Here is an 18,478-nt window from a genome sequence, read left to right as displayed (position 1 = left end):
GGTGGCACGCAAGGACCTGAGCCCTCAAAAATCCGTTTTAAGCTACAGACTTCCTAAGTTTAAGTAACAAGTATTTCAGATAAATACGGAAAGCGGGTGAAGAGAATTAGGGAAAATTTTCCTCAGACATATCCTAATTACCGGGTTTGTTATTAGATTAAGCTAGGAATATTGGGGCTTTGGTCTGAAAGCTCACCTCTCTTTCCGCAAATATATGACCGGGGTACTACATACTGAAAAAAACTGCTAAAAGAACTCCCTTTGAAAATGTGATAAGGATGGTTCTGAAACTAATTTTTGAGTTTTCAGATTTTTTATAAAAGTTTGATGCTTCAAGCTGCAAACTTGAAAATTACTTTAATATTTAAAATTGAACATGATCAATAAGGGGAGGTAGTGGGAAGAGCGACACCCTTCCTCACATTTAAGGAAACCCCCCGATTAAACAGTGTATAGTAAGAAAATGCTAGTAAGGTGTGACGCCTTATCAATAACCAATCAAAACTATACTAAACAAAATTTTCATTACAATATATGCATCAACAGAATCTACGTTTCATGCTAATTTTAAGTATGCAAATTACGTTAATACCAAATTAAGTTAATTTTTAACAAAACATATTGAGCGTATTGACAGACACATACGAGTGGGGGACTTGAAACCCGCTCCCCTCCACCCTCTGATTTGGAAGATTTTGATTAATCTCGCCATAATTCCCTGTAATTTGGCATAATTCGCCTGTTTTTTTCTTTTCATTTTTCAAAACATATACAGTGTGAGAGAGGGTGTAATTAATCACCTAGTCCTTTAATTTTGTACTTTTATTTGTACAAACTAATAGTACAATTGATAAAAATCGATTTATATTCCAGGTAGTATTTGTGCCAATGAGCTCTCAAGGGCATTTTTATACAGTAGCAAGCAAAAATTCTAAGTCAGAAAGTCTTGTATATTCTCTTAAGCAGCTGCTGTCGACGTTTAGTCTCCCTCTTGACGTCCGTCTGGTATCAGGTCCACTACCAAACAAGCCACCAAATTTTACTGGTATGTTTAGTATAGATCCATTGAACCGCATATTAAGACTAGAATACGGTAATGGGTTTGTCCAACAGCGCGTGCGAGACAGCCACGAAATAGAGGTGAAATAGAAGGCTGATTCTGAGCTAAATTCAGAAACTTATTTCTGCCTTCAAGCATCCCTATCACAAGGTACCTTGCAGTCTTGGAGTCAACCGTCCTAACTAACAATTTCTAATTCTCTGCATAACCTTATTGAACTAATATCTCAAAAGTACTTTTTTTTTTTACAGTTTTATCTGTTTTAGCCCCTCAATGTTGCCTCTACTAAGTTTTTACGATTTGTCCGTTTGTTTTTGTTTTCATATTTCTTTAGACCTATGTATACTTAGGGGCTAAAAAAGATTCTGTTTAATTATCTTCAGATTATTCCAATTTTCCTTTGTTGAGGGTGTTTTTTAATTCTATTTTTGTCCTTTTTCTTAATTTGTTCTTCAAGTAAGTCTCAAGTACCTCGAATTGTCACTCATAAGCAAACATAATTTTTAGTTTTTCTTTTATGGGATTAAGTGTTTTAAGTCACAGCCTATTTGAGTGATAAATAGGTTATCGAAAAAGCCGACACTTTGCTTAGACCTTGTTAGTGTGATGGTAAAACAGCGCTATAGAAATAAAACAATTGGGAGAAATGTTTTTCGAACAACTTTATTGTCTTCTAACGTAAATTATCAGGTTATTTTCTAATCTGAACACTTTCCAACTCTTAAATTTAGCATATTTAAGACGTGTGCGTTTTTGAATTCTTAAGGCTCGTGGTTATTAGTAACTCCAGTTCATCTCTAGCTCAGTGTTCAATATAAATTGTGATTTAGCCTTAAGATTGAAGCTAACAATAAACAGAAAAAATAATAGAAACAACTTCAAGATTCGCTCAAAATAGCAGCAGTGAAATCAATAGCAGTAATCACAAAAACAGCATTAAAATAAAACACTAGAAGAAAATTCGGGCTTCCTTTAAAATCAAAGAAATCAGGCTTGATAAAAAAAAAGAAAAAAAAAAGGCACGATGTTCCGTGGTGTCTTATGTATGCCCATGATTGCTAAGTGCAAGTCGGCCTCAGTTTTAATTTCAATTTTAAAAATGAAGACAAATACCTCTTCAAAAAATCGTGCAACAAGCCAAGTTCCTGCACATATAAGTGGATATGTGCACAGTCTCGTGGTTGAGACTGTACTTGGCCTTACAGATTATTCCTGAGCAGAGTTCAAGTAGTTACAAATGAAAAATTTTATAGAACCTCTTTAAAATTAAATGCCCTACAGTAATGCGTATTTGATTCTCTCCATAATCAAGGTTAATGGGTAGACGCTAAACTTGAAAAGGTATTGTAAGAAACCCAACAATAGGATGCAGGAAATAATTCTAATGTCTATTTTGGATCCGTCTTATTTTTTAGGTCGTTTATGAGCAAGATATGTAAGATATACAAAAAAATCTTTGTTATGAAAATATATTACCTATTTTATGCATGGTACAGCAGGGAAGATGTTACAATCAAATGGTAGAGTAGATTTATTTTATGTGCATGTCTCCTTTTTTCATTGTCTGAACGCGAGTCAGTGTTCCTGCTTGGCTGGTGGTAAGGCAACAACAGTGTCTCGCCATAACACCTTCTTGAGTAATATAAACCAAAGATCCTCCAGGTACGACCTCTACAGGATATCATCTTTCTCTTCAACTTAACATGAGTGTTATTTTTAGTTGCTCATATCTGTTTATTCCTGAGGATGGGGGAAATGTGTCCCTCACCCATACATACCATGTAATTCGAATAATACCATCGGTTATTTTTACTTCTATCGGTCATAAGTAGCTTTTTCCTCATCTTACGTACAGATAGTGGTCGTATCAGTTATGTGGATGTCAGGGGTCTATCAAAGGCAATTCACAAGTCGCCAGATGTGTTTTCTGCTTTTCTTAGCTGCCACGTCAACACCTGAGGTTCACATCCGCACACTAGTACGGAGGGGAAGTTACTACTGGAGAGTTTGAGTTTCAGGAAGCAGCCTGTATTTCTTCACACGTTCCTTAGTGTACGTAAGGCTCTTCCTGTGTAACTGAACATCTGACAACTAAAAGTACAGAATTCTTAAATAAAAAAAAAAAAAACACTACTGCTATTACTAAGAAATCACTAAAGCATCAAGCTGTCTGAGGCCAGCACAGACGAAGACGCTCCTCCTTGTTCCCAATATGTTCAAAGCTTCAGTCTTTACTTCCTCCTATGAAGCACAGATTTCTCTTAAATCTTTCCTTTAATCTCTTCCCGCACAAAGAGGACCGGCTCCATTTGTAAACATGTATCTGAGGATAGGCATAGATGGATTGCCAAAAAGCAAAATCTTTGCAATATATCATCCCTCATCCTTCACCCGTGACCTAGCCATCTTAATCTCTTTTTTTCACTATAACCCTGGACAGTAGAATCAAACCCCATTTTCGTAGAGCTTGTTGTTTGATATGCTACTGCTACTACTTCTAATACCTTGCCGTGGTACCAAGCCCCCTGAGGCCAACATAGCTGCGCACGCTCCTCCTCCATCACAATCTATTTAAAGCCTCCCTCTTTACACCCTCCGAGGAAGTTGTCATTTTCTTTAAGTCTTTCTTGATGACATCCTCTCAACCCAGCCCTGGACGATCTGTTTTCCGTTTAGCCCTTGACGGTTAGCCGTGAAGAACAATCTTCAGTTTTCTGTCATCCTTCATCCACAGAACGTGCCCAAGCCATACAACCTTTCTCTCTTATAGCCCTAGAAAGCAGGAATGAACCACACTTTTCGAACAGCCTACTGTTTGAAATGCGGTCAGTCAGCTAGTTACCCAGAACAATCCGTAGGCAATTTCACTGGAAGCAATCTAGCAAATCTTCGTCCGCTTTTAGGAGCGCCCATGCTTCAAAGCCATATTTGACTACTGTCATCACTGTAGCTTCTAAATTCTAAATCCTGCTTTGCAGATTTATCTTCCTGTTCTTCCAAAGTCTTTTTAACTGTGAAAAAACACCCTGAGTCTAGGCTATTCTGCTTTTAACATCTTCAGTGCTCCCACCGTCCTTATTAACAATACTACCAAGGTAAATGAAGCTGTCCACCTGATCAATCTTTTCGTTACCTTTTCATCTTCACTTATTCCTAGCCTTAGTGCCTTAGTCTTCTTAACATTAATTTTCAAACCTATTCTAGCATCCTGAACTCGTAAAATCTCTAAATATCATTCATTTTGCTAACACTTTCATCTAGGATGCTTAAATCATCAGCATAATCTAAATTCAGCAAAGTGTGTCCTCCCCATTTGATTCCGTGGTCTCACATTGCCTTTCTTGTGCTCTTTAAGACAAAGTCCATCAAAATGATCCGGATAAACGGTCCCGCATCAGTGTTTTTCTCATACTTAGCACTAATCACCTTAATGTATTTGTCTGATTTACCATATAAGGATAAGACCTTCGCTAAAGCTTTTTTATCAACAGAATTAAACGCTTGCTCATAATCTATAAGACTGGGGACCAAAGATGTTTGACAACTCAAGTACATCTCAGTTATTACCTAAGAGTAAAAATTTGGCTTTGTTATTTTGAATCAACTCAACTTGAATGGTAATCCTTTTCCTTAAAAAAAAAAAAAGATCCGTCTCTGTATCGCTACCCTCCAAATGTCATCTAACAGCACGATTGTTGTTGCATGTGACATGGTCAAAGCAATACATTATTTGGTAACAATTAATGAGGCTATTAGGAACAAAAAAAATAGATAAACTAGTGTCACTGCGACATAAGTATTTAGTCGAAGGTCAGTTCTACGTCGTTTACGAAACTATAGCTTGTTCTGCAGTTCCTTTATTTGGATAAAAGATGACACTTTGCCCAGCAGTGGGTTTTTATTTATAAACCTAATGGTCGATGTATGGCATAAAGATAAATATCGGACTAAATGATTTAATGGCTGTTATAACAAGGTTGAAAAAAGATTTTTAGACTAAGACGCTACGCAGTAAGCCCCCTTGTGTGTATTGTAGGTAGAACCGGGAGCATAGACTTAGCAACGAAGACAGAGCCGTAGTCAAGTGCCTATCCAGGATTTTTTGTTCTGGGGAGGTTACAAAAAAGATTTTTAAAACGCATTAGAAATGTGTTTATATGCATTTTGGCTACGTTTATACAAGTCTGGCAAAAAATTCGGAGGGGGATGGCATTTAAACCCCTTACCCTCCCCCTCCCATCCCTTGGATATGGCCTTGGTCATATTATATCAGCTAAGCATCAGAGGCATAGCAGATGGGGATGCTGATTGGCTTGGACCAATAGCAATATTTTTGCCAAGCAAAGATTGTGTTCAACTCATGTTTTGGATGAAACTAAAATTTTATGGCCCCTTTGGTCTGGAATTACATTGTCTGTAAAGATGGCACCAAATCTAACGGCACCGGCGCACATTTTTCAATGGCGTGGGGACCAAAACCCCGCAAATGTTTTTCATTAAAGGGGGATGAAAAGGGGTGTTTTGATTATTTGTTTTTCTTTTGAAGAAAAGTACAGGACATTTCAGAGTATAAGAAGATTTTGCCATTTCCAAGGGGATAGGGGTTACGTTTCTGTTTTACCCCTCCCCTTTAGATACTCATGATAAATACTATTTATCTTAAGTGAAGATCGCCACTTGTACTAATCAATGAGATAAGCAGTTAATAATTGGCTAAATCGAAAACAATTGTTGGAGCAATATTAATTTGAATTTTGGATGCAAGAAGCTTCAGTGGACGGTGTCTACTTGAAACAGTTACGAAAATGAGAATGGCTGGGGTAAAATATCATTTCTTTTCAGACTTCCACAGTTTAAATGGCTTTACAAAGAAAGTGTCGGATGCCTCATCTGTAATGCACAAGCATGGGAAGACAAAACATGTCAAATAAATCGGAAAACAAAAAGAAAGAGTGAGAACTGTGAATCCCGAACATATATAAATATAAAACATCTTGTCGCCAAAATTAAGTCAGAATTAAGACCAATCTACTATATTATTTACCTGTCAACAGCTTTCGCCTTATTATCTTTCAATGACAGCCTATATGTAACTACTAGAATCACTGTAACAGTTACAGAAAATGAAAATTTTTGCACTATAAATTAATCCATAATTAAGCTAAAGCTATAATTATACCACCTAATGGTTGTTTTCTCGTGCGTGGTTTTGAATACAAATGTTTTCTTGTTCAGAATAGAACCGGAATGTTTCATTTTAAAATTACCGGTGTAATTATGTCTTTTGGTGCACGGGGAGGTTGATGAGGTAATTACTGATACTGTTGATATAAAGAGGAGTTAGGATTGTTTTGGGTTCATGTATACATGTGTCAAAAGGATTAATGCTACATGTGCTGGCTTTATCGAGGATTTTGTTCGGGGGTGGGGGTACAAAAAAGAGGTAGAAAGAACTCTCATCTCGGGGATCCTGATCTGCTAGCTCACAGTAGAGCCTCCCTGTTTATTTCTTTTCTAGATTTTTTCTTCCCGAGAAGCTGAAATAGGGCTTTGGAGTCCACCAGAATCTGCTGTCTCATCTCTGCATCCTTGGCCCTTCTAAGATTTTATTTGTTGATCCTAACACCATGAAGTCGGAGTCTTTGTTGGAGTCATATGGCAATATTTTCCTGAGCTAGACTAATTAATGCAATTGGTTGAGCAGCAAATGGGGAAAAGTCCTGATGAAAGAAAAGCCTATCTTCTGTTCACACATACAACTCCCCCTTTTTCCACATATTTCTGTTCTCTTGGCTGTCTTTGCAGCGTTGCCTCTCAGTACAGCTACTTCGGGAAGAAGCATTTCTACACTTGGAAGGCTAAAAATTTGGCTAAGAACTTCAACGGAACAAATACGACTGAGTGGTTTAGCCCTGCTCGCTGTCCATAGAGACATTGATTTTTGTCACTAAAATGTCATAGACGTATATGCAGGGAAGAAAAATCATCGTTTAGATCTTATTTTTTAGACGCTTAAGTTACTTGATCAAAAATTTGATCGATTATGTAAATGTGTTGCTTTATATATTTAAATGCTTGGTTTTCTATTGCATTACTGTAGAAGACAAAACAAAAAGCCTTATAGATGCAATAGTATGCGAACCAACCCTCGTTTACAAGGGGTGAACTAACGGTTTTCTTGGTCGATTCATTTCCTTTTTCGTTTTTAAATCGCCCCATTTTACAAACGCTCTTCGCTTAACGAACTCGGAAACTGAGCTAACACTACCCAAACTCCTTCTTCGTTGTGACATATACTCGTTTCACATTCACGAGTTGCAATAGATTAGTGATTGTCAACATTTCTGAGTGCAAAAATTTGTTTACATATATTTTTGTTATTTTTGTACGCTTCGGAACAAGAGTTGGAGGGGGGGTGTTTATACGGAATATTCTCCCCCTGGACGCGGCCCTGATTGATTTTAATGTTATTTATTTAGCCCTAGTATTGTTAATTTCATCTGATAAAATTCACACAGCAAAATTGTCGGAAATTAGCAATAGAGACTGAGAAAGAACAGGTACTTTCAGTTTTCTGACGTCGGACGTCGGGAGACATCCGTGTCGCAAAAATCACGCTGAAAATCACAAAACTTTTGCTTGAAGAAAATCTTATGACTCAAGGAGTTAGGGTCGTACACAAGATTCTAATCAGGGGGGAGACAATGGAAAAGATGTTAGGTTTTTTTTTTAATTGGAATTTTTTCACATTCTGGAAAGGGGGAAGGTAATTTAGAAACTTGTAAGAGAGGCAGTGTCACAAAGATTCTCGATATCTATAAGGAAACCTATATTAACAGGAAACTGTTATAAAAATAAAAGAAAAAAGTTAGTCAAATAAGAAAAAAAAATCTTAAAACTAAAAAGAAATAGAAATTGTCCCAAGCCTAAGGAGGGCTGCTGCCCCCCCCCCCCTCCCGTAGCGCTGAAGTATTACGTTGCACCTTACTGAAATCCAGTCAGTAATTGCAATTTTTTTCATTTTCAAAACAACATATTATTTTCATTGGTTTCACGAAACTAGTGAAAATAAGTTGTTTTTTCAGTAGTTTTTAGAGCCACATTTTAAGTTACGAGTGGAAGAGGAGGGAGGTTCCTGGGAGATTTCGAGTGAGTCCTGTTCGTTTTAATTTTTATCAGCGTCACCTACTATTTTTTAATTGCTTGTTTTTAGCTTAATTTCCGCCTGTTTTGAATTTCTTATAGTTTTTTATCTATAAACTTAATAGTAACCAAATCTCTTTAGAATATTTATATGAGGAATACGAGAAAATGATCCTTGATGAGACTAAGAAAATTCTAAATTATGAATTTGCTTTCTGAGAAATAAAATCATCGAAAATTTGAAAATCATGCAGTTCGAACCCCCTAACAGACTATAAATTTGTTTTATTGATATCCTCTTTAAAACCTGAAGATATAATTGTTTTACTGTTCCTAAAAAGACAAATCGTGGCTGCTGAGGTGACATCTCGTATAACTTGTTTATACCAAAAATGTCTTTTTGCGTTCATCCGATGCTGTTATGGTATTGAATTTCTGAGATTATTTTGGGAGAAGATTTCGCAAATTGTTCATCGAACAAGAATAGGCATTTTAAGTTTTGTTTAATGCTATAATATTTAATTAATATGGTGAGGAATATAAGGCTATTTAAAAACTCAATTTAGTGAGAAAATATTGCTTTTTTAACCACAAATGTAGGGCGTAGATGGTAATGGTTCTTTCACACTACGAAGTAGGATCTTTCACACTAGCATAACTTAAGACTTTCCGTCATGTTATGTAATATTACGGAGCAATTTTGGTTGGAACGTAGGCAGTGCCAGGTAGACTAAAGTTTTGCTTAGAATTTTACGTTACGCAAGTTTTTTTACGTCATGAAAAAGTCAATGTAAAGTCTCTATTGAGGGCTGATTACGTTATTTGATTTTGATCGAGCAAGTTGATTTCCAAGTAGCATTTCTAAATATTTAAATGTAGATTTGTCTTGCCATGTTGCCTTAGCCTTCTACAAATTGCTCTCCACCATCTTCAATTATAATAAATAAGTAGATACCTAATCAGTATTTAAATATATTTACTTAAGTACATATGTTTGCATCACATCGCCTTGCATTGTTTCGAAAAATAAATACCATGAGGCTGTGTTTGAGGCAGCAAGATCTTCGAAGGAGGCAAAATTGCCTCCTTTACATTTGAAAGTTTTTAAACCATTTTTTTTTCTCGTAAGATCTGTTTTAAAGTATTTGAGGTGTGTATTAGATTTCCTGGCATTTCAAAACTATTCTTTTAAATCGTTGATTCTTTCAATTTAATCAATTCTTTAAACTAAATCAGAATTATGTAGTTTGCCTCCCCCCCCTTAAAAATTGTTTACTTCCAAATACTTATTTCCAAATGGGGATGTGGCCGCGGGTCACATCCCCATTCACTGCCATTTAGCATCCCACCTACTTAGTCAATCATTGCACCGTTAAATTCATCTGTAACTGCGAAATGTGTAAATTTTTTGTTTACAAGTACATCCTTAACCACAAAATGCTTCGGGAATCTTTTGATACTCAGTAACTTCTAATTCTTTGGCTTTTACTTTTTAGTTGTTTACTTTTTATTTAATTTGTTTATTTATTTATTTTTCGTCAACATTTAGTCTAAATGCAATCTAAATTATTTAGTCTAAATGCAATCGTGTATGAATAACTATTTTTTCTGATCAATTCTGCTAAAATAATCTTTACTCTGATTCAGTTTTACTTATATATATACATGTATTTACCCATATAACTATGGCAGCAAGGTTTTTTTTTGTTTCTTAGTTGCGTAAAAGGATAGGATGGAGTTGAATGGGGATACATAACTTCTTCTAGAAAAGCAAGGGAATTTAAAATGGTCTGAAAAAAAAAATCAAGATGAGGGGGGCATATGGAAGAACACAACACTAAAGAGTCCCTTCCATGCTAAAACAAAGGGTTGGAAATTTAGGTAGCTTAATGTTATGAAGTGGCAGGGCCATATCTAGTAATTTTTTTTTTTGGGAGGGGGGCAGAAAAAACTTTTAAAAGGCATAAAAAATTTTTCATATTCATTTTTGATATCCTTTACATGTCGGACAAAAATTTCGGGGGCTATAAGGCCTACCCCGCCCCTGGGTGTGACCTTGTGAAGTGTGTATCAAGAAGAAGGTGTATCGTTGAAAAATGTCTTTGTATGGAGGCAGAATGTCAAGTTGGAGTTTAAGAATGTAGTTTTCAAATGTATGTAATAAGAAACAAGAAAAGCACTTCCTTCACTTTGTTTCTTTTGCATCTCAAATCGTAGATTTAATAAACAGCCCTAGTGTTATCAAAAGAATAATGTTTTCTCTTTGTAATGTTAATAAATCCGAAATTGCTGAGACTTTCAAAAATGAATATGTACTGAACTTTCAATCTACATTTCACTAGTTCTTTATAGTAATCTTTCGTTATTATTGTCATTTTTTTTATTTTTTTATTTTTGATGTTATGACCAATAAAAACATACCCCTCGAAGTAACAAACTGTTTTCAGTAAATGGCGTTCTGGTCTTTTAGATGACATTGAGGACGTTAGGCCGATGTCTATTTGCGGTAATTTTAGTTTGTTTTATGTTCGAGGTGATTCTTGTGATTCCTTCACGTTTTGGGTTTCACTTATGCTTGTATTGCACTTTAATTAGTATTTGATTTTATTTCCGTTCGTCTTATGTTTAACGTACCTTTTTAATTTTTTAAAAATATTTCTTTTTGTGGAAAGAGCTTTTTTAAAACTAATTTCTATAAAGAATGATCACATGTGAATATAAGTTTTGTTTTGGATCAAAACTCAATGATATATGGGATTCAACAGCTTCGATGCTTTACTCATGGCATCTGTATAAGGTTACCCCTAGATTAAATAAAAAATTATCGCTACAAAAAAAAGAAACATGATCAATTTATTCGTAACTTCTTGTTGATAGTATTTAGTGACGAAATCTATCAGCATTAATGCCGCTGTTACGATAATATCCCGCCCTGTTGGAGCCATTGTAAACCTGACAGACAACTTTTTACGCAAAGAATTCAAAATCTGCATTTTCAGGTTTATTACGACTGCAAAACATTAAGAAGTCTGAAGTCATTTTAGCTTGCAATGTCACTGAATTGGAGAGCCCAAGGATGATTGAAGTCGACATCCATTGTGGATGGTGCTTGCAACGCCTTTCCGTCCCTGACAGAAGGAAGAAAGATCATGTGTATGAAAAAGCGTTGGCGTTGTGCCGTGATCGGGGAGAACTTTGGCGGAAACAAATCAAAGCATCCCTTCCCGTTTTCCCTGATGCATCATCTCATACTAAACTAGTTGAATCTGCCCTTTGTGATAAAAGGAAAATAATAAGTTCAAAAAGTGATATTCCTAAAAGAAAGTTTGGTCTCGACTTTCGAATCGGTTCACCTGCAAATATTGTCAAGCCTTTCTTCACAAGGAATTCATTTTCAAAGATTGATGGAAGTAGTAAGCATATAAGAGACATTCAAAGTTTAGATATAAAGCCCCCGGATTTGATAGAAAATGTTGCCAATCGCTTGTCAATAAGTCGTCTCTCGTTATCATCGGGTTGTGACAGTGAAAACAATAGTATTGGACATAGTTCTAGAGATAAATTGAAGAACTTGATGAAATTTCGGTCTCGAAGTGAGCAGCCCAAAAAGACATTCCCAATTGATGAAGGGATATTGTCGCCATATGGGAGAGTGGTCGATGCAATTTGTTTTGAAGAAGAAGAAGAAAACATATATGCGGAAATTTCTGACTTTAATGATATAGAGATGAGTTACCTGTGAATTTTCAGGTGGAAGATAGGAAAGATTTTGCATGAAACCAAATTGTTCATTGAAATTTTTCAAAGCTGTCTATACCGTGCTTATATCATGCACTACTTTAAGATTACTGAATTTCATGCAGGTTGAGCAGCTTCCATCATATCTATTTTTTGGAAATTTTCTGATTTTCATTAATACGTTTCTATATAAATCAATGGTCTAGATTTACGAGAATTCGTTGACTTTGGTTATCTGGAGTTGATTGTTAACCCTTTGTATAAATAATTGGTTAAGAAGCCAAATTAATTAACTTCACTGCCCAACTCATTTTCATATATCCTAAATATTACCCCTGATACTAAAACTTAATCACCCAAAACACGAAAAAATTACCATTTAGCTGGTAAACGGTTCCTTTTCAGAAGCCTATGCTGTAATTTTTGAACATTTTTCTTCCTGCTTGGACATATAAGCAAACAACGAAAGAAGAACAATAAATCTTTTCCATAGTTAATTAGTAAAATAAAGTAAAACTGGTAATGAAACTTCTTTCTCCTTTTCTTGGTGCTTTGTTTAATTGGATGAATATATTTGGGGAATGAGCCACTCAGTTACTGTGTCTGCGTCCGAAAAGGCTCTAGAAGTAGTGTAATCAGAGATCAGAATTAAATTTTTTTATATTATTAAAAAATTATCGAAGACGAATATTTTTTCTGCATATTACCCAAATAGTAGTGTTAAAATATGTTGCACAAGGTGAATTTCAAATACAGAAGCAAGATTTTAAATTAAGAAGCAGGGAAGGGTCAATGCCTCTCCCCCCATCAACCTCAAATGACAGCCGTTTCCTTTGGTTTTTTATTTTTTTTTTTTTTTTTTTTTTTTTTTTTTTTTTTTTTTTTTTTTTTTTTTTTTTTTTTTTTTTTTTTTGCTCGCAGGACGTGAGATTTGGAAAATTAAAGCGTAAATGTAAAAGATATGGCATTGGACTTCACTGTTGGTGCTGATCTCCTTTTCTTGACCCTTCATGTGGGAAGTGTATTAAGGGGAGGGGCAGTTATCCTGTACTTTAAGACACCTTTCTCCAAGTACCCATTTGGAGTTGGGTTGACGCTGACTAAGCTTACAGAGTCTAGAAGAGTCAGTAAGCCTAAATAAATACTGAATTGTTTTTTCTTTTCATTTTTTTTTGGACAAAGGAAAGATTTGCTTTGTGAAAATGAATATAGTTTTCAATAGATGACCACAGCCTTAGCCTTTCAAGATTCCGTTAATAATTAAAATTCGCTAAATTAGTAAACAAAAATGGATAGCTCCTCCCAAAGTAACAAATTTGAAGGATCAAACCTAAACTAGGGGATTCCTTCAAAATAATCCACAAGCGATGCTGACCTCATCTAGGTTTAACTGAGATATGTTGTTATATTACTGACAAGTTTGATTTTAAAGTTCAAAGTAATTGAATTTTTCTGATTAAAAGTGTAATTTTTCATTTAAAATAATAAAAGTAAATAATTAATTAATAAAGATTAACACACATTAATGCCGAAGGACACGTTTTAAATGAACTCCAAATTCTGATAATCACCAAACAATACTAATTAGCCTAACTTAATTTCCCTTTGTCAGGTAGAATGTTGAAAAAAATCCTTTAAAATTTGTGTAAACCTTCTTAATTCAAAAGTTTCTCTGTGAGAACTAAATCTGAACCCCATAGAACGGGGGTTCATAGTCTCCCGTATCTGAGATTGGGGCTTTCTTGGATTAGCAATTGTGTATTAACCTTACTTTTTTGATGAAGAAAATTTATTTATCTGAAAATTCGTATTTCGGCAAATTTTTATTTTTGATTTCATCCTTTTACCAGTTCACCACGAGCTGTATAAAGTTTAGTTACAATGGAGGTACAGTTGAATTTTTCGATAGACAGAATTAGGCTAGGCTAAAAATTCTCCTTAATAAACTAAACTTTCAGTGAATTAATTTTGAGGTTTCATAAAACTGTATTTTGACAAAATTGAAACAATTGAATATACGTATAACATCCCGGTTTAATGCTGCTGTGATCTTTTTTGGTGCGTTTGTATTAATTGTTGAAATAAAATGTTGCTATTTTTAATTTTGACCTTTGAATAGTTTTGCTATGAAAGCAGGATTTGTAGAGCTCAAACTATAATTGCAAAACCCTGGATTACATACCTCCATTGCCATTACTGATTATAGTAACCAAACATTTCTTAATTGCATTACAAACACGCCCGGATTTACTGATAGGTCCAAAAGGCCAAGGCATAGGGGTGCAATAAATTCTTACTCAGTGATTTTTTTTTCTTAACAAAAAGTGGACTGACAAAGTGGACAAAGTTCTAAAATCTGGATTTTAGAACTGAGTTAACAGTTCTGACATCTTGCTAGTCCCGACGCCTAAAAAATCATTTAAACAAGATAGACAGGAAGGTGGCATCTTCCCGCGCATGAGGTAATGACTGGAGTATAACCTGCTAACGTCAGTAAGGTAGAAACAGAAAAGACCCTAGAGCGGTTTCCAATTAGCGCATACTTTAATTAAAAGTTAGTAGTAGTAGCGTCTCCTTAAAATAACATGTAAAATGAAGTTTCCCTAACTCTTCAACAATAACGGTTCAAGGATGGACAAGGGGGGCAGCTACTCCTCGAGAGGGGTCTAATTTGATATGGGGCAGGGTGGGCAACTGCCCTTCCCAGACCTCTGCCCCCTTCCCCGGTTTGCCCATCCCCCAGTTGAAATTTAGCTTCTTCAAAAATCTAGCCAAAACTGAGATAAGCCTGCATAATTCAAACATTCACAGAAACGGAGCAGTCTTCTTTAATTTATCTTTATTTTTTGGTACAATATGGCTCATTTTTCAGTTTTCATTGTCATTTTCACTTGATTCGGGAAATTGTCCCCCCTCCTAAGATTTTAACGAAATTTTGCCACGTCCCCTTCCCCAGTTTTTCTGACATTTGTCATTATACTCCTTTTATTTTATATTTTTACACAGTACTTGTATATTATTCAGAACACAGTTGACAGAATTATATTTGTGGTTCAGGTTAGGTTAAACATAGCAACAGAAGGAACAAAAACATTCCTTCTCGTAAGAGTATAAAGTCATGTTGTGACCATTGACGTAGTGTTTTGTTGTGGGCAACAACCCCTTATCCTGTAAAAATATAATTGCTCTTTTTCAGTCTTTGGCAAATCCCAAATCTTCCTTTCAAAATCCATATTCAGACACTATCTTCTATCACTATGCGTAGCAAACAAATTCAGTTTTGTCTTTGTGGCTATGAAACCGGTTTTTCTCATAAAATATACCTGCATCGTAGTTTGTTTCACGAAAGAACCTAACTTCACTTACTGACTGTGTTCTGAACAATACACAAGTACCTTTTAAACTCCTAAGGTATATCTTGCCCCCCATATTATGAGACCTAAAACCGCCACTGCTCTCCAAACTTTAAATCCTGTTTGACACTGTATGTTAATGTTAAAAAAGTATTATGCAACAGAAAAAGCTTCATTTCCAGAAAAGTATATATTTATATTTTGAAAATTAAAGACACCCTATCTACCTCCACGTTTCTAATAATAAAACTTAAAAATCACAGCTAGAAATTGTTAACAGCAGGATTAACTCAGTTTTTTTGTTTTTTTTTTACCAAATTCATTACTGAAACTCTCTCTTTTAAGTATGGCCCGGGAGAAATAAAATAAAATACTACTTCGAAAATCTCTAATAACTTTATTAGACACAGAAATCACTTGACTGTAAGAATATTTACTTTTTCTTCCCCTTTCCTCTAAATACATGTTTGGTTTGTTGATTTTACCTAGCACTGAAATTAGCAGGTAATGCTCCCACAGGTAGATTTATTCGATATTTGGTAACACGCTATCTACCTATTTTTTTTATCAATTTTCCTGAGCACGGAAGTTATTAATCCGCACCAACTGTTTTAGATACCTTTAAATTTCGAGAATACCGATGCAAGCATGCCGCTGCCTCATATTTAGCTCCGTCAAGTGCTGAAGAACCAACTTTTGCACCAATATTTCCCAATTTGGGTAGCCTTTAAATTTCAAGGGTGCTGAGTCTATTTAACTGCTGCCAAGGAGCCCTGACTAAAGAACTGAATTCAGTTTCGCCGGAACTGTCTATCGAAAAGAATCCTCAGATCTTTCTGGTGATTTCGGTATTAAAAATTAGTCATGTATTTGAGGATAAAGAACTTATTTGAACAGATTCTTACTTGCTCTTATTTTAATTGTTTTTGCCAAGATTATGCGTAAAATGCTCATTGGTGCAGCAATACCTGCAACCTAGTAAGAGCCGAACCACGGCTCATAATAGCGGAAATTAAAAAAAGGGTGTTTTTGATAAAAAACTGTTTAGCGAGAAAAAATTTCTCATTTAGTGCCGATTGAGGAATGTTAGCTATTATTCAATTTTATCTTAATAGTTAAAATTTATTGCAAAAACAAACTTTTGGAAATTTTCAAAATAGCTTGCAGCTGTTCAAAAACTGTGGCAGAATGAAATGAAAAGCGTATGATTGGAATCACTAGGTCAAAAACCTGAAACCGGAATGCCATTTAACCTATATAGCACTGATATGTCTCCTGTTCTTTTTCCGATCCTAGCGTGACACTAGGACTGGACCTCGTACAATTCAACCGTTATTTTAGTTAACCCCTGCAGCTCAATACTTCTGTATCTCAACAGTCATTTAAATCAACCTTTGTTCGACTCAACTCAGCCTCTGGCCTATGAATAAGTTTGAACTAGCGCTGATTAGAAGCTCAAAATTTACTTCTTTTTTCGCTCCTAGTTTCCAACTTATTTTTGAATGCCTTAAACTTATGGTGAGACCTGATGTTTTAATAATTTTACAGGGTTTAAGATTTAAGTAAATCAAGCTTTTAAGGTTTTTGTGGTAAAAGTTTCAGCAGTAATATTGTTGAGCGTTCAACTAATTTACTGACTGAAAGATAAACATACCATTCGGTTTACCATCCAAGGCTTTTTCCAAATATACTTATCGCCATCGTGTAAATGCGTACCAGCTGCCTTAATGCCTGGATGTGGCCCTAGACTATATGCAAAAGGTCGCTGATTTATTTTATCTGTGTTTTTTCCCCTAATTGGTAATATTTGACATTTGGAACCAACTGCTGATGAGAAATAAGCAAAAAATATAACAGAAAACAAATAGATTCATCAAAGTTTTGTATAAAGCCTATGGCTATATCGTAGCATTAGGGATAATGGGAATGGAATGCAATTTTAAAGGTAGCAATTATAGCATTCAGAAATAGCATTGAATAACTAATCAAATAGTATTTTTTAACAAACGAATTTAGGGGAAAAACGACACAGTTACTCTAGCTAACCCCAAAACTTGTTCCAAATTGAAAGAAACTTCCAGGAATGGATCTATATGATTTTTTTCTGTACTAGGTTTCAACTATTGTTGCAACCTGGAAATTAAAGTGCGTCTAGGCCATGAATACAAAAAGTTTTGCAAATTCCAAATATATGAGAATGGAGGATTAATTGTTGCTTTTCAGAAGGGGTGAGAAGGAGGAATAGTTTTGCATTAAACCAACATAAAAAAAAATTAATATATGAATTGACAAAGATCATATCATTCGAATCAACATTGTCCTAATTACAATTATGAGCCCCTCCTCTTTTTTTGCCTAGAGGTAGGATCGGCTTTGGATTAAAAAAAAGCCCGAGTATAGGACTGGCTCATCCTTCTCGTCAGGTTTTATCTATTTTGGCCACGCGTTCTAGTAATATCAAAATGACAAGAATGGAGGGATCCCCTCTCCGCATAAAATATGAATGGGATCTGAACGCCCATTCTGGCAGACGTGCTAAGAGGGGAAGACAACCCCTTCCACTTTCTCTGGACGCTGGGGTAGGATTGGACTGAAACTCCTCCATCGCATCAATACCAAACCTTGGTTCTACTTCCCTAGGAATGATGAATGGATGGATAACAGATAGACATATCTATTAACAAATGAACTAACATCATTTTTATACAATCCTAATAAGGGGGGGGGATTAATGCCAGAATTGCCTCTCACTCAATTGGACTATCTGACTTTGCTTTTTCTACAATTAGCCATGATTTGATGCCCACAACTATTTCATTTTAATTCATAAATCAAAGGATTTACTAATACTAATTTCTAATATACTAATTTCTTCTATTTTAGTTTAACTTTTTACATATTTCCCATTGAAATTCACGATAGCTAAAAACCCATAACTAGTCCTCTGCCACTTCCATTGTTCTGGCTGTTTGCATGTAAAATCTTTAAAATATAAGAATCAAAACGTCAAATTTAGAGAATTCTTAATTAAACGCTTATAAGTAAACAACTGTTTCCATTTCAGGGAAAACAAACAGCACAGCTTTAAAGCCGTCTTACTGTGAAAATGAGAAACCTGGTCTTTTTTTGGCAAATAAGAAATTAAAAAGGATTTTTCAAGGGGGGGGGGGGCACTTCTCCCCTC

The 18,478-nt window shown here is 35.3% G+C and overlaps 1 protein-coding gene across 5 annotated transcripts in view; it reads left to right on the top strand.

Annotated features, from left to right (window-relative positions):
- LOC136040784 (uncharacterized) overlaps positions 1-12,148 on the top strand; it is a 74,330-nt gene extending 62,182 nt beyond the window's left edge. For all 5 annotated transcript variants that reach the window (XM_065725110.1, XM_065725111.1, XM_065725112.1 and 2 more), the window contains exons 5-6: positions 874-1,045; positions 11,203-12,148. In XM_065725110.1, coding sequence (XP_065581182.1) covers positions 874-1,045; positions 11,203-11,945 — 915 coding nt within the window. In that variant the 3' untranslated portion in view covers positions 11,946-12,148. The remainder of the gene's footprint in view (positions 1-873; positions 1,046-11,202) is intronic.
- The last annotated feature ends 6,330 nt before the right edge of the window (positions 12,149-18,478 follow it).

Source organism: Artemia franciscana, chromosome 21, assembly GCF_032884065.1.
Source record: "Artemia franciscana chromosome 21, ASM3288406v1, whole genome shotgun sequence".
Taxonomy (NCBI): domain Eukaryota; kingdom Metazoa; phylum Arthropoda; class Branchiopoda; order Anostraca; family Artemiidae; genus Artemia; species Artemia franciscana.
This window is presented reverse-complemented; position numbering and strand designations above follow the sequence as displayed.